The 15985-nt window shown below is 37.9% G+C and overlaps 1 protein-coding gene across 1 annotated transcript in view; it reads left to right on the plus strand.

Annotated features, from left to right (window-relative positions):
• The window catches only part of grin2ab (glutamate receptor, ionotropic, N-methyl D-aspartate 2A, b), a 143158-nt gene that overhangs the window by 21421 nt on the left and 105752 nt on the right, over window positions 1–15985 (plus strand). Inside the window, exons 3-4 of the mRNA XM_034084548.2 lie at window positions 10920–11144; window positions 12038–12196. Of these exons, the coding sequence (XP_033940439.1) occupies window positions 10920–11144; window positions 12038–12196 (384 nt within the window). The remainder of the gene's footprint in view (window positions 1–10919; window positions 11145–12037; window positions 12197–15985) is intronic.

The following is a 15985-nucleotide window of genomic DNA, read 5'->3' on the forward strand; positions in this document are numbered from 1 at the left end:
TAGTCCGTTGAAAAGGAATGGTGAATTAATAAATGTCTTCACATTCATCCATAATAGATTATTTGAGAGAGCAGTGCACTTGACATGCATTCAAATTAGTACAAATTTAGTTTTTGGTTAAAAATTTAAATAGAAATACTCAATCATTACATGAGATTGTCTGACAAGGCTTGCCAATGATTGTCTACAACCATCGTGTGTCATTTGAAATGTTCAGGTCCTTTCAATAATTTAAAGCTTGAAAAATCAAATCGTATATTCATAAGGATGGCCCAGTCTTAGCTTATCTTACTGCGCTATTCTTGTAACCCTGCTATTCATAGTTTGGGGTGAGACACTATTAAGTTTATAATTAATACAAGTTCAATCCATTTGACATATACACAGACACATCCTCCAAAGTGTCTGACTTGCGGTTGATTATATCCATTTATCGTATTGCTATATCTTATTATGCAAGTTCTTTGACTGAAACATTAGCTAGGTTACATCTTTATTATACAAGTCAAGGCTTCACCTTCACGTCTTTGAAAGAGAAATTATATTAAAATTCAAAAAAGAAAAACTCTAATGTAAAACCAACTAAATAATAAAGCCTCTCCAGGTCTCCAAGGTCAGAACTTTGCTGACTATACACTTCTCCAGCTTCGGCTTCATAATAACTTCCCTTTGCCCAACCCTCACCTTTGGCCTTTAAGTTTCCTCTGCAGGGGTTGTGCTTTTCTTTTGCTTCACATCCTGCTGCATAAAAACACAAATGCCCTCAAAGTAAAAAAAAAACATGACAAAAAAACACAAAGCAGTCCCCCGAAGAACGAGGGAGCGAGTCCTTTGTCGTGTTTGGCATTGTCCTTGTTTATTCATATTTATTACCAATAAAATGTGAATGACAGAACTTTTGCAGACATTTTCTGTTCCCCTGGTTCCACACATACCACAAGCTTGAAAAAAGAAGAAGATAGAGCTGGCCAAAAGTGTGTCTCTCAACACATGTACACACATTTTTCTGCATTGCTGACATTTTAATGTGGAAAAGGGCTGTTGGGCTGTTAAAAGACTGTGTCTATCAGAAAAGCAGTTGTATCAAGGACTAGCAGGAAGGCACTTGCATCACTGTTAAAAAAATACAAATATGATATTTCAAACAAGACCTCTTAATCGGCTGTCAAATGAAGACAACAAACATTTGTGTTTGCAATTCAATGTTTGGGTGGGTGGATAATGGTGCACACTACTTGTTAGTAAATGCAGAGCAATCTCAGGAAAATACAAACCTTGGTGCTCCCAGGTCAGAGAAAAGCAAATTTAAGTATAATCTGAAAGTGCACCTGTAATGAGAAATATTCAGACAGGATGCACTTAAATTGCTTTCAATTGAAACCAATTCATTTTTTTATCGAGGAGTTGTAGTACAGGTAAAAGGGCATTAGTGTTAAGTTTGTGAATAATTATGGACTATGATGTGTTACTTTCTCTGTTGCAAACATTTCCATATCTAAGTGCTCTGTTGCTCTACCTTCAAATTAATCATAAAACTTGTACCTTGTGGAAAAAGGTTTTTTTTCAATATCAAATATTTTTGGTGTTTGGTTTGTTAAAACCTTTATAAACTATTCTCATACATTCCTAAAATACATTATATCAGACTTTTGAAAAGTCCTGGACCTTGAATACTTTAAATGTGGAAATATCTAGCAGCCCTTGCATTTAAAATATGTGTGTTTAATCAAATATGACATGCTCAGTCCTACATTTGAAACCTGAAGAACTGAAACCGGCCAACACAAATTTTGTAAGCAATTTGAAATAACATGGATTATTAAATTCCTTTAAAATTGTCGAGGCTATCTATTTGTTAAACCAAATGTCTATCTGTGATGTGACGTGTGCAAGATTATAATTTATTATTTCAAAACGTTTGATGGAGCTGTGCTTTGTAGAGTAAAGTAGCACATCATGTAACTCAGTACTGTACTTTTCCTGCTGAGTAACAAATAACCAACTATTAATGTACTTACATTTTCAATTAGTCCTGTACAATGAGTAATTAATGGGTTGTTTTTTCTGTAATTTGACTTACAACTAGTAAAGCTACTTCAATCACACGTGTATTTATGCAGCCAGCTATGTAGGAAGATGACATCCCTATTCCTTCTCCTGCCTTCAAAACTCAAACTGGTAAATTATGTTTGGCAAAAACAGCCTAAATTGAGCACAAACCAACACTTGTTTAATATCTAAAAAAACGAGTGGTATTGTTGAGAATACTGCTCGATTTTTGAAGTAAAACTTGGAGAGGAAGAAATTAGAAATGTGCTTTGTTGTTACCTGGCGTAGCAAGAAAGTTGTTCCTGCAGTAAAGAAAATGTGTAGGCAGACTTTGGGATTTGTTTTGCTAAGTTAGTACAGAAATAAAATGGCTAAAACTGAAACTGCTTTCCAGCCTAGACTTGTGTCTATGTGTGCAGCTGCTGCAACATAGCCTAAGTGTGAGCACTCACATGTGACGTTTCTTCGTTGAGAATGCTAGTGACACGTCACATGCATTTTCATAGCCGGAAGGCATCACTTTCGGTGTACTATGTCAACAACTTCTTCTTCAGATTTAAAATAATAGCGAAATATTCACAAAGTGAAAGCTGTTTTTTATTGTCAGAGGCCATTGGATAAATCTCAGGTCATAAAGTGTAGTCATTTGTGTTCAGGTGAATGGAATCATAATGGGGTGTTTTTATTTATTTAATGGAAGAAATGTACCTTTTTTGTATCCTAATTCTGACATAATTTCACGTATTCAGTTTCTCCTGCAATTTAATAATAAAATGACTTGATCCACTTTAATCTAATTACTCTAAGCTTAAAAGCTATGAGGCCCATGACACTGCCTTGTGGCACTCCACAGGTGATGGGTCGAGGTTCAGGGTCGTTTTGCTGGTCCCTCCCTAACAGATTACATATCACTAACCTCTGAGATGTATTATTTGGTCAAGTGCCTTTAGATAGGAAAGCATATTTTGTCTCGCAACGCTTTAACACTTGTACTGACCTTGACTTGTACTGACACTATTGAATAAATCTGGAACAAATACACTAAATCCTATGCATTTTTTAAAACACTACTATTACGATTTTAGTTCTGCTTTTGATGTCATTGACCATTCTTTGTTGTTACACAAGCTGGAACAATATGGTTTTCATTTGGAAACGCTGAAGTGGTTAGAAAGTTACCTGACAAATCGAAGTCAAACTGTTTTTTTTAATGGAAGTCTCTCAAAGATGAAAACAGTCACCTGTGGAGTACCTCAGGGTAGTTGTTTGGGACCACTTTTATTTTCTATTTTTACAAATGACCTACCATTAGTGTTGGAAAAAGCTAAAATTGTAATGTATGCAGATGACTCAACAATATATTATGCAGCATCAACTACAAGAGAGTTGACAAATGTTATGAATAAAGATCTACTACTGATATCAGAGTGGGTCATAAATAATAAGTTGGTACTTAATGCCGGAAAAACAAAATCGTTATTAATAGGATCAAATCATCAGTTAAAAGGTGAACCAAAATTGCAACTACATTTAAACCATATTGAAATTGAACAGGTCAAGGAGACAAAATTGCTAGGTATAACCCTGGATCATAAATTATCTTGGTCTAAACAAATTGATAATGTTGTATGTAAAATGGGAAGGGGTGTGTCACTTGTAAAAATAATTGTAAAATATTTGCCTATGGATGTCAGTAGACAAGTTTTGGATGCTTTGGTTCTGTCGCAGCTTGATTATTGTTTGGTTATATGGTCTAGTGCTGCTGAAAAAGATTTAAACAAACTACAAGTAGCACAAAATAAGGCAGCACGATGTGCACTGCAGTGCTCCTACAGAACCAGAGTCACTGAAATGCTGGAGACACTGAAATGGTTAACTGTCAGACAGAGGTCAACTTATATTTTATTGAATTTTGTCAGAAATATTACAGTGACTCACTCACCAGATATATTATCACAAAGGTTTATAGCGCAATATGCACAACATAACTATCAAACACGACATACAATAGAAGGAAGGTTTGTATTACCCAAATCTAAATCAAATATGGGACAGAAAACAGTCATGTACAGAGCCATGATCAGCTGGAACTCTTTACCGGTTCACATCATTCAGGAAAATTCTCAAGTACATATCAAAAGGTTGCTAAAAAATTATTTAAGTATTACAAAGTAAATTTGAACTGTGCCTGTGGCTATGTATGCATATATTATTATGTACACTTATTTGTATTTACTTTTGTTTGGCCTTAGGATGGCGATAATTGGATGACCATTTTAGTTTCACTTCATTTCACTGTAAATAGCATGAAATTATGAGCTGTTTTGTTTTGTTTTAATTTTGTTGTATGTTTATGTATGTTTTGAGTGTGTGAGGACCCCAGGAAGAATAGCCAATGCTAATGCTAGTGCTAATGGGGATCCTAATAAAGACATAAAGACATTACAGAAACATCCTTTAAATATTGTAATTCTTCTGACTTAAGCTGTAGTCTTAGAGAAAATGTCTATATTGTCTATATATCTTTATACAAAACAAAAGTAGTGACACTAAGGTGATACAGTACATACTGTAACTACACTGTGTGCCGTACTGATATTGCAGAATCTCCTCAACAAATATGGGCAAAGTATGTGGATAAAAACAAAATCACTTACTGTACAGGTAATAGATTTTGTCACAAGATAATTATAACGTGTGCTGAATCTGATAAATGAGGATGAGATTCAGAACATTGAACTGCTCTGTACTGTCAGAGGAATATGTTAGTGCAATATTTCAAGTGAATTTTTTAAACACCATCTTTTGAGTTAAAAGTGATTAAATGCAAAATGACAACTGGATAAATGTTAAGCTGTCAGTATCGGACACATTTATTTAAACCAATTAAACATACAGTAGATGTAGTGCTTGGTCTTTGTTGCATTGCTTTAACATTTACTTGTCTGCTAGACTTTCTCTCTCAAGCCTCTCTTTTAACCTCACATTTAGAAAACACTGTTCCAAAATGTAGGTAAATATTCACACAAACAGAAATATTCAGATCAAACACATTTTATTCCCAGCAGTACATTTTGTCCTCTATGGATTTTTATCATCTTCTATTTGAAGTTCATCACTTATGCTAAACACGTACATATGATCAACAGAAAAAAAACATTATAAAAGAAAGGTTGCCTTTTATGGTCATATATTTTCTTTACATTTTTAATTTCTGACTGATGATGATATTATTTAAATCCTTTTAGAAATGGAAATATATTGAAGGTTAGATGTCCCCTCACGAGGTTGAATGTGTTGCTTCTTACCTCGATGAAGAGAGATGTTGTGATTCACCTGTTTACCTAATTCAAACCACACATGACCTAACTGCAGGCAGCGACCAATATTTCATGATCAAGACGTTACTCCATTTTTGCAGCTCTTCTCCTATATGTAACACTGCTCTATTTTTTATTGTATTAGCAAAGATGTTATTCACTTTAAATAAATGATTTATTACATTTACTGCCATCAGACTGACTTTGGAAAGCTACTGCCAATTAAAACAAAAATACACACAAAGCTGCAAAATGTTGTTTTCAAATTATTCCACACCTTTTAAAAACATTTTCCAATATGTGCTTAAAGACGTCACACCACCATCTGCAATGTGTTTTTAATTTGTCTTTTGCCCGACTGAGACACAACTTAGCACAGACTGCCTGCTAATGTGACAAGCTTGGCTAGCTTCTCACAGTACTGCAGCAGCCAAATAAAACTAAGAAACAATAAAGGTGGGTGGCCTACTCTTCTTTTAACTCCTGCACACTATCTTCCCCAACATACTAAATAACTGCTCTCCATTTAAATGAGACTAAATGCTACCGACTAATCTCCTGTTTCTTTAAAAAAAAAAAATGATTCAAAGAACAACTTTAAAGGTTTTACCAACAAAAGAAAACTATTTTTACCATTTGTATATTTCTTGCAGATCTTGCATTTGTATGAGCATCAAACACACATAACCACATTATGCGCCGGCTGCTAGCTACTGAGGACAACACTGCTAACTTTGCCAATGTTGTCAAGTTGCATTGTTTAGCAAATGCAAAACCGACAGCAGTAGTCAACATAAAATTCAGTCGATGTGCATGTTATTTATCAAACAGGTGCACCGGGCTGGAAGCGCAGTTTGCCTTTCATCTGAGACACTGCTTGCGTGCGATCAGTGAAGTGTGCGTCTCTTATTCATGCAAATGCATTTAAAGGAGGATTGCACACATAACGGGAGTATTTGATCAAAGTGGTTGACTGCACATTCTAGCACATTGAGACTCACCCAATATTCAAGGGTCAATGTGACAAGGAAAAGTCTTTGCATTTACCACACAGGTGCAGATTTGAAATTGTAGGAAATGTTGTGGTGGAGGAGATACAAATGAATAATCCTGCTTTCTGCATAAATCACCATGACAGCAGAAACATGTGTAGGAGAGCTACAGTGAATTATTTAGAAATGAGTGACAGCTCCTTAGAATTAAAAATGCAGCATTAATAAACAGGCACAACAGTACACAATGTTTTTACAAAACACAAACAGTGTGGAGAGATGTGGCTTTGTGGTCACCTAACCTAAACTTGAACTTGACTTCCTCTAAATGCATTACGCTGATGCACACTTGACATGTAGTTGCAGTGGCATGTCTTAAAAGGGATTTTTTTTTCAATCAGGGTTTGGAAAATTAACATTTAACAAGTTCAGAATCACTACTTTTTTCTAAGGTTGATTTCTTTCATGGTTTCACCCCATATTACCCCCATTTCACTGCTGCACTGTGTCTTTGGAAATCTGGTTTATATGCAGGATGCACCTAAAAAAACAGTCTGATAATTAGTTCCTGCTTTAGTAATCCAGACACTAATTTCATGTAGATTGCCAGTGCAAATATGTACATATATCTTGCCCTGATGCTCAGTTTGGAACTGGGTACTGTGGGGATTAACAAAACCAAATTGTAAAAAGAACATTTCATAATGAAAAGAACTGTGGTAGAAAATGAGGTGACAATACGTCATTTTAGGGTGGCAATTTCTATCAAAAGCCTCAGAGGCTGTGCCACATTACACAAAATAAATGATAAACTGTTTAACCTTGAGACTTTGGAAAGCTTACAGACAAATGTTGTCTCATTTAATGCCAAAGACATAAGTGTGTAGGTTGAAGGTTAATGTGGTGTTCTCTTGCTGTGAAGGAAATGTTAATAATAAAATAACTACATTTAGTGGCGACTAATATGTGCTCAATGTTACAAAACCTTTAGGTTCAACTACACAATTCTCAGGTGCGTTAATAACAATATTTGAGGGAAAGGCTCGATACAATTATAATAGGATAATAAAGGGGGACATAGAAGATTGGGATTAATAGATGGGCACACAGGGCCTCACATTTGTATTGAATTAGTTTTGCATAGTTGGTATAAAATTCATTTTTAGATGATCCCTCTCCGGAAGCTCACCACTCCAATTGTATTTATTGCTGGCCAATAATAATATTGTCTCCACCAGCATCCACATTTACAATAATAATTCAATGTTCACTCTAACATTGCACTGAACGCATGTCAAAGTGATACCTAGTAGGGGAAATAGTGTATAATTAGTTGGAAACATTTAATAGAAAAAGGAATAACAACAGTACTAGACACAACAATTGTGGCCATGAAACGATCCTCCACACAAACTGATTTGTAAATGTGTTCATTGTGGCATAAATTACTGTTTAACATTAATGGACAATGGGAAATGTTGTTGTGCTTCAGAAGATTCAGTCAGTGAATATTATTTTTTGTCCACAGTAAAAACTGACCATCATTTAAATCCATTTAAACTCAGATTAATCTTTGTTGTTCGGTAATGAGGAAATGACTAAAGCCCCATTTAAAGCCCACAAAGGTTGAGTGTTTGCTATTCAAAAAACAGAATTAGAGTGGAATATCTCTTTAAGGTATTTTAGGGAAACAAGGCCACATAACCGCGAGCCTAATTTGTGTTGTCATCTGGAGACACTTTGTGGAGCTGCTTCATTGGCGATGAATGAAAGAATGAAATTGTGGACTGATAGATTTAAGCAATTACACCCACATGAGCTTTATTTAATAGGAGTTAGGGCTAACATTGTTGAACCAAAAGATGTGCTTATATCCCAGTAAAATCACTCTGGGTTGTGTTACATTGTGCACAATGATGTCCTCTGATTCATTGTCCCTGAAGCAGCTTGAGGGCCTCTTAACGCCAGATCCCATTTGAACACATGGTGTGTTTTTCATAGCTTTGAGAAAGACATCATTTTCACAAATCTAGATTTAACTTTAGCCATGAAAATAAAAACATTAATAGACAAAACTGATTTGCTGCTGAGATGCACATTTGTACAATTGAGGAAACATTTTTAGATGATGACAAATAACAGCTCCCATGTTTTATTGCGGTAAATCAGCTTTTGGTTACTCTTCTACCATTAAAACACATTGTTGAAGAGCAGGACACTGGAACATTATTCTGCTGCATATTGTTATATTATTAACGTCTTGTATTATTTCCTTTTTTTGGAAATATTAGCATAAATGCTAAGACATTATATACGGTTACATATCTTTTGGATGCTCATCACAAGAGTCAGTGGAAATTATTTTTAGCAGACATGCAAGTGCTGCGTGACAGCGGGAACTCCCAGTGACCCAAAGTTTTCCATGTTGACCATTTAGGAGGCTGTGGCACAGCACACTTCATCGAGTGATGTTAGCTTTTATGCTAACTCCAGGGAAAGTTAGTGTAATCTTGTCCTGTTGGTTGGTGCTGACACTAATTTCCTGGGACAGGACGTGTAGCGGTGTGTGATTTAGCGGCGTATGCTAAGTGCTGCTGTAGCTGCAGGCTAGTCTGTGGGCGCCAGGGCAGAGAGAGCAAGCTGGGAAAGTACTGACTTGACTAACTGGCCTGATTAGACCGGGTGTGAGATGACATGGATCAGATATACACACTCACCCATCCGGAAAGACAGAGTGGCAGAATTACAGAACGAGTTCAAAGCTGGGGCACATTAAGAGCAAATTATTGGGATAAATATGAAGAGCATACAGTACATGGATGCAAAGTAAAAAAACAAGGAGAGGGCAGGATAAAGAGATACAGAGACACTGGGTTAATTTTGTGGACGTGATGTTTCCTCCTGGGGTGTTTGTCAGCTCTGCTGGACTGTGGTGGTGTAAGAAATTGGCTGAGATGCAACGTAGCATTCGCATCATGGTTTCATTAGCTCTCATTCAGCCCAAGGCATTTCACACTGCATTTGCTCTACTTATCTGCTCCTCTTAGATCTGCTCACATTACAGGAAAAGGTAACACAGAGTAAGTTGAAGTGGGAACAGGAGCTTAAACTCTTCTGTATTAGACTGGAATTTGGTTAGGATATAGAGTTGAAAGAAACGTTATTTTTCATCATGTGAATGTTATTGATTGATGCAGACACTTGTGTGCCTTTAGCGTTTTGGAATGTTTCCCCTCATACCCCCATGACTTGGGTAAATCAGATAACATTTATTTCAGGGTTATTTTATCCATTAATAGCTAACACTTTACTTTGAACATTGCCTACAGGCATAGATTATGTTCAAATAAAGGCAGACAGTGGAAGAGAGATTTAGGGTGTCTCATGAAGCCCGATTAGTTATTTTGCAAAAATAAAGTTTGCCTTTAACCCTGCTCAACCAATGGTTGCACACTTTGAAAAATGAAATGTGTAATTGTTGAATAGAGGAGGACAGAATGAGGACAGAACCTTCCAGCTCCAGTTTGTTCCTATCATGTAGTCTTTGCCATTTCAGTTGAGACATGCACTAATAATCACATTCAGCTCACATTCTGCACTGTTTTTCCGAGCACAAGCCACTCTTTGAGAAACCCAGCAGGTCATTTTACAGCACTTACAGCGTTTTTGAAGACATTTTCAGAATAAACAAGACTCTTATATCCCGATGGTCCGAAATATATTATTCTGTCCACAGCACGGTGAAGTCGATTTTTTACTTAAAAGGTGTGACTCAATTTCTTTCAAGCAAACCAAGATAGCAAGAAGTGGGAGTTCATGTAGGACACAGGGAAAATATAAGCAGGGCTTGTGAAAAAGAAACAAGATGATATTTTTTGCTGGACTAGAGAGAGTCAAATGTTTAATATAATCTGAAGACTAAAAAGGACTAAAATGTCTACAGACTAAAAGTACGAACCACTACTTTTCTTTGATTAACATAATAAATAATACCCACTTATATACTTATATGATGAATCTATAGTCTCTATATTAAATATGGGCAGCTGTAAATCAGGAAGTAAAGCAGGTCATGCACACAATTTGAAGATTGGGAGTTTGACAGTTCCTACAGTGGAGCTCTAAATGAATCCACAGCAAAGATACTGAACCCCAAATTGAATACTAAAAACGTAATCATTGGTGTATGAAAGAGAGGTCGAAAGTAGATAAATATAGCTCTTTATCTAGTCTTTACAACCTCTAAAAGCGCTTGTACATTCATCCATTCACACCTCATTCATACAGAGCCACTTGCTCGAGGAAGTTAACATTCACACTCCATTGGCCATACCATCGGGAATGACTCGGGTTGAAGTATCTTGCCCAAGGATACACCTACATGTTGGCTGGGATCAAACACACAACCTTCTGATTGAAAGATGAACGCACTCCCTACAGGAAGTTTGGTTACATGACAAGACAAAGAAATATTGTCGCTTGTTTTTTATTTCAGCTTTGTTACTAACATTGACAAGATGGTACTTTGGGTTAATTTTCCGTGCTTGTGTGCTCTCAGGGTATGATGGGTGTAGTGGGCTGGATGTTGCTCCTACTCTCCCAGATGATGGTGCCTGCGGCGTCCCAGAAGCCTCCAGGTCTCAGTGTGGGTGTCATCATGGGCGAGACGCGCTACCTCTCCGATCAGGAGCTTCGCCCGGATCGGCGCCCCGATGACACCCTGGACGTCTCTGTGGTTATACTGAGGATCAACCAGACGGACCCCAAGTCTGTCATCACACAGGTTAGAAATATTTTGTACAGACATTAACAGGGATGGTAGGGGTAACAAAAACGGTACAAAGTAAAAGTATTGTTAATTTATAACGCAAGTAGAAGTAAAAGTAATAAATAAGCGTTAAAAGGTATCTCGTCAAAAGGTGAATAACTTCATCGGATACAAAAACATTAAAACACATCTACCAAATGTTTTTTTAGATTCGATTTGGTCTTCTTGAAAGTTGAGATTGTCTCTGTTCCGGGCTGACAAAGTGGGCACCCCACAATAATTGTTGCCCATTAAATTGCTCCTTGTCATTTAAAAAGCAAACAAAGTCTGCATTTTTGATTTGGGATGATCACTTTTATAGGAAACGATGGCTTCTTTATATCAATGATCTTCATTAATGTTTACTGCAGGGGGTAGGCCACACACCATTCAGTCAGATTAATCACATTTTATTTATGAAGCCCAATATATAAAAATACACATGTCTCAGGGGGTTTTACAGTATGTACAGCATACAACCCATTCTGTCCTATGAAATCCCACAATGGAGAAAAATGGAAGAGCTGCAGTGCTTTGATTGGCTGGAAGGACATGTTATTGGTCGCTCTTGGATAATTGCTGTTATGCATGTGAGCGCAGCCTAAAATTAAAATGATTTGAAGCTAAACGTAGCCGTTGGGATAATAATTAGTTTGCTGCCCACTGCCCAGTATAGATGAAAAAGAATACACATATTTTATTGAAACAAGTATTCCATAACAACTAATCTTAGAAGTACAATTTATTCAAATAAAGCACATTAGACGCAGAACTTGTCACATCACTGTTCATCAATATTACACACATACACACACTGTCTATAACACACAAATATACACACACCTGAGTTTGTTTCCCTGTGTCGCCAGATGTGTGAGCTTCTGTCCCGCACTCGTCTCCATGGCCTTGTGTTTGCTGATGGCACCGATCAGGAGGCCATTGCCCAGATCCTCGACTTCCTCTCCGTTCAGACGCAGCTTCCAATCCTGGGAGTCCACGGAGGCTCCTCTATGATTATGGCTGACAAGGTGAGTGACCGTGACACATCTAAGCACACACACAGAACATGGTTTTTTTCTCTACAGTGTTTCTTGTTTTGGAGATTAGTTGTAATCCTTCCTTTCAGCCACCTTCAAATGTTGAAGGATGAAGCTCCTTAAGCTACACTTTCTCAGATGTCCTGACATGTTAGCAATTAGGTCAGACTCTGAAATGCAACTCACAACTCAACCTTATCCTCTACGCTACTGCATGAAAAATGACACGCTCTATAAATCGCAATATACAAACGTTATTTTATAAAGTATCTGAGCTATGTTTATATTCTCAGCTGGTGGCAATATAAATGTTCAAAGCTTTTTCCAATAGAGGTCTAATGGATCTTGTTTGTGGTTGTTTGAGTTAAGAACGGACATGCTTCACTTGTGTCATTTTTAAGTCTGAGGAATTGTATTCAGCAAGTTGATTATTAGAAAAAGACACACCGGGAGGTTTTGGAAGCTTGTTTCTGCAATCACAGCTGCTCTAGCGGATTTGTTTTTTAAGTATTAATAAGTACAGAGTAAAAACACTGCAAAGGCACTGGATTGATGGCTTGTATCACCCTAAGCAGTGTATGTTAATTAGAATCCGAGAGGTTACATAGTGCACATTATAAAGTACAGTATTCATAAAGTCAGTAGAAGTCTTTGAATAGAACATGCAGCCTTCTCTGGTACATCATTTTTGAGTTTCCCAAAATGATCAAGCATTGTTTGAATATGTAATAATGCATTTTCTGCTTGGGCTGAAACTGGGCTATGCAATGCCCAGAAAAAGAAAAAGAAAAATCATGAGCTGTAGCTGCATCACTCCAAGAGCTCAGTGGGATGCCAGAAAAATGTATTTCCCATTTTCGAAAAGAAAGTCATCCTTTAAGATTGGATTTTTGTTTTAGTTCGGTGTAGGGTTCACTGCAAAGTTAGGGATGTACATCTCTTTCTTTGCTGAATTCTCTCTCTGGTACTGACTCTGTAGACCTCGTTATATGACAGACAGACTGAAGCTTTGATAAAAACACAACTGGTTCTTTAGCTTTTAATTCTCTCAGGGCACAGCAGCCAAAACACAGGAACCAATAACTGCTGCAGAACGGCAGCCTTTGAAGTAGCAGTTTATGGGCGATGCAGTGTGTGAGAAAAGACACAAAAAGAGACAGAGGAAGGAAAGAGAGATGTTGGCCTCAAGGTCAAGGGAGTGAGGTTGCAAAATGAAGGTCACCGGCTTAAACCTCCCACTGGGTATATAATGATGTGGAAAATAAATAAATGGTGGATTTCCCTCCTTCACTTGCTGCCGTTTATGTGCCATTAAACAAGGTACTTAACCCCCTACTGCTCTAATTGAACTGCTCACTGGCCAAAAGTACAAGAGTGTGTCCGTTTTCTGCAACTCCCAGGTGTGAGCGTGAGTGGGTGAAGCGCATAACTAAGCAGACCCCCGCAACTCCTTCCTGCAGGCCTGTCCTTTAAATGAAAACTCTCCCTGCCCAGTTATAATAAGGGCAACAACAGCCCACTGGAAGGCAAGTATGGAGGCTCAGTGAGTCAGAAAATCATTGAGAATGCATTGTTTTTTTCTCAATTTATGATGTGTGTGTGGTCAGAAGGATATAGTTCAAATATGTGGAGAAAAGGTGTGAGAGGATATTGATGATTTTCCTCCCCTGAATCCCCTCGTTCAATTTTAAATAATTTCATTGTTTATTGTTGTACCTCCTGCAAGGGTTGTTTTCATGACCTATTGATTATTTTTTAAATAATTCTTTATTTTGTACGCCTTTGAAATACTGCACAATGCTGAGAACTGCTAATATGTGAATCAATAGCAGGAAACACATTCCCTTTTGTCAAAAATACTGAACAGGCTGCAGTATACACCTTTATTGAGAGGAGTACTTAACCTCTCCTCACTCTAATATATGTAATAAAGACATTAGTATGGATACACACACATTCCCACATCCAGAAGTGACATCTTTAAAAAGCTTTTATTGTTTGACCAACAGTACCAAACCCAAATATATTACATTTATAACGATATAAACCAGATGAAACTGTCACGTCTGGCGTTTTTTTCTTGATAAATTACTAAATTATTGATTGATTCTCAAAATAAAGGCAATTATTTGTCTGTTGATCGTCTAATTGATCCACCAACGACTTGTTTCGTCACCAGTCATGTTGCTGTGTTGCAGCATGTTGCTTTTTCGCCTGGGGACGGAGCCAAACTAGACCATTATGGAGGTGATGAGGACTCTGTGAGGCTGACACATGTGCTCAACACTCACACTGTGGGGGTGATCTCATCCCAATGACCATGCTTTACCACTGCTCTGAACTTAATCAGCTCATTTATTTCCAAATAAAACACACATTTAAAAGAAAATGGTGTGAATAGTTAGAATAAAGAAACCCCAACGAACACATTTGACCTTCAAAGCAATACCAGACTTAATGTAATACTTCTTGGACTGCTGCTTTTATACCTGCTGTCAGTGGAGGGGTGATTATCTGGAGGATCCAAAGAAATCCCAGTGGGCCCGTAACAATTCAACCTGATTACTGCGGTCTAACAAACAATATTGTGCTTTCTGCAGTCTGAGCAAGCAGAGCCTCGCGTCTCTGTCGCTACACACACACTCACGCACGCACGCAGGCACGCACACACACACGTTCTGTTAATGTTGCAATCAATCTACAGTATAGCTATGCCTTTGTTATCCTGGCTCAGTGGTGATCTGCAACTAATGTTTTAGATGGAAAGTGAAAAAACTGAAAGAAGGAGAAAGTGCCAAGAAAATACAGAAAAATCTCTTCGGCAGGCAAGTGCTCTAAAATATTGGAAATACGTGGAGGTGGGCAGTGCAGCGTGTGAAATACTTGGTGTTAAAGCGACTTTAAGTTGCCAAGAAGCAAACTTGGTCATGATTATGTACATTTCATGTAAGGGCTTGCAGTTGCAGATGAGTCATCATCACAGGTATTGCAGGTGTCCCTGAAAACTGTGGTTTCAAACCGGAGAGACGTGATGTAAGAATTACATATTTATTGTTTACACGTCATATGAATGAAATGATTGCCATGATAATACAACAGGAGAATGTAATGGTGTTTGGCGATTAGGCCCCGGTTTGCAGGATAATCATTCAGGAGGGAAAGCACCGCTCCGATGAAATCCCCAAAACCAGTGAAGTATGAAATACTGAGATGAACTGAGTTGCTTACCTTGTGGGGTGACTGGTGATCTGGGAAGGAAAGATAATAGATTAACACGTATATGAGCGACATAGTGCCGGAATCACTGCCGGAGCTTACGGGTCATGCTGAGACTCTGACTGCCGAAATCAGTGCCGGTCTTACCTGAAAACGACCTGCGGGTCGCATGCCTGGCCAGCAGGGCTTGACTACGCCGAGGAGCGAGCGGTTTCGTTTTGTAACGGTGGCCCAACGTCCACGACACCGAAGTGTACGGTGGCCTTCCGCCACGCCTGACTTCGCAGGCTATTATACATCTTTTTCTTTACTCTTTTCTCTTTCTTTCGTAACTGACACCGAAATGTACGGTGGCCTTCCGCCACGCCTGACTTCGCAGGCTATATATATATATATATATCTTTTTCTTTACTCTTTTCTCTTTCTTTCTTTCCTTTGTTTTGTAACTGACACGGGGGTGTACGGTGGCCCGAGTGATACGTTTGAGCAAGGCCTGGGAATGAAATACCTGTGTGCCGGAGATGAAGCCCGTTACATGTAGTTGCAGCGTGAGACGAGACATTA

The sequence above is a fragment of the Pseudochaenichthys georgianus genome, chromosome 1 (assembly GCF_902827115.2).
Source record: "Pseudochaenichthys georgianus chromosome 1, fPseGeo1.2, whole genome shotgun sequence".
NCBI lineage: Eukaryota > Metazoa > Chordata > Actinopteri > Perciformes > Channichthyidae > Pseudochaenichthys > Pseudochaenichthys georgianus.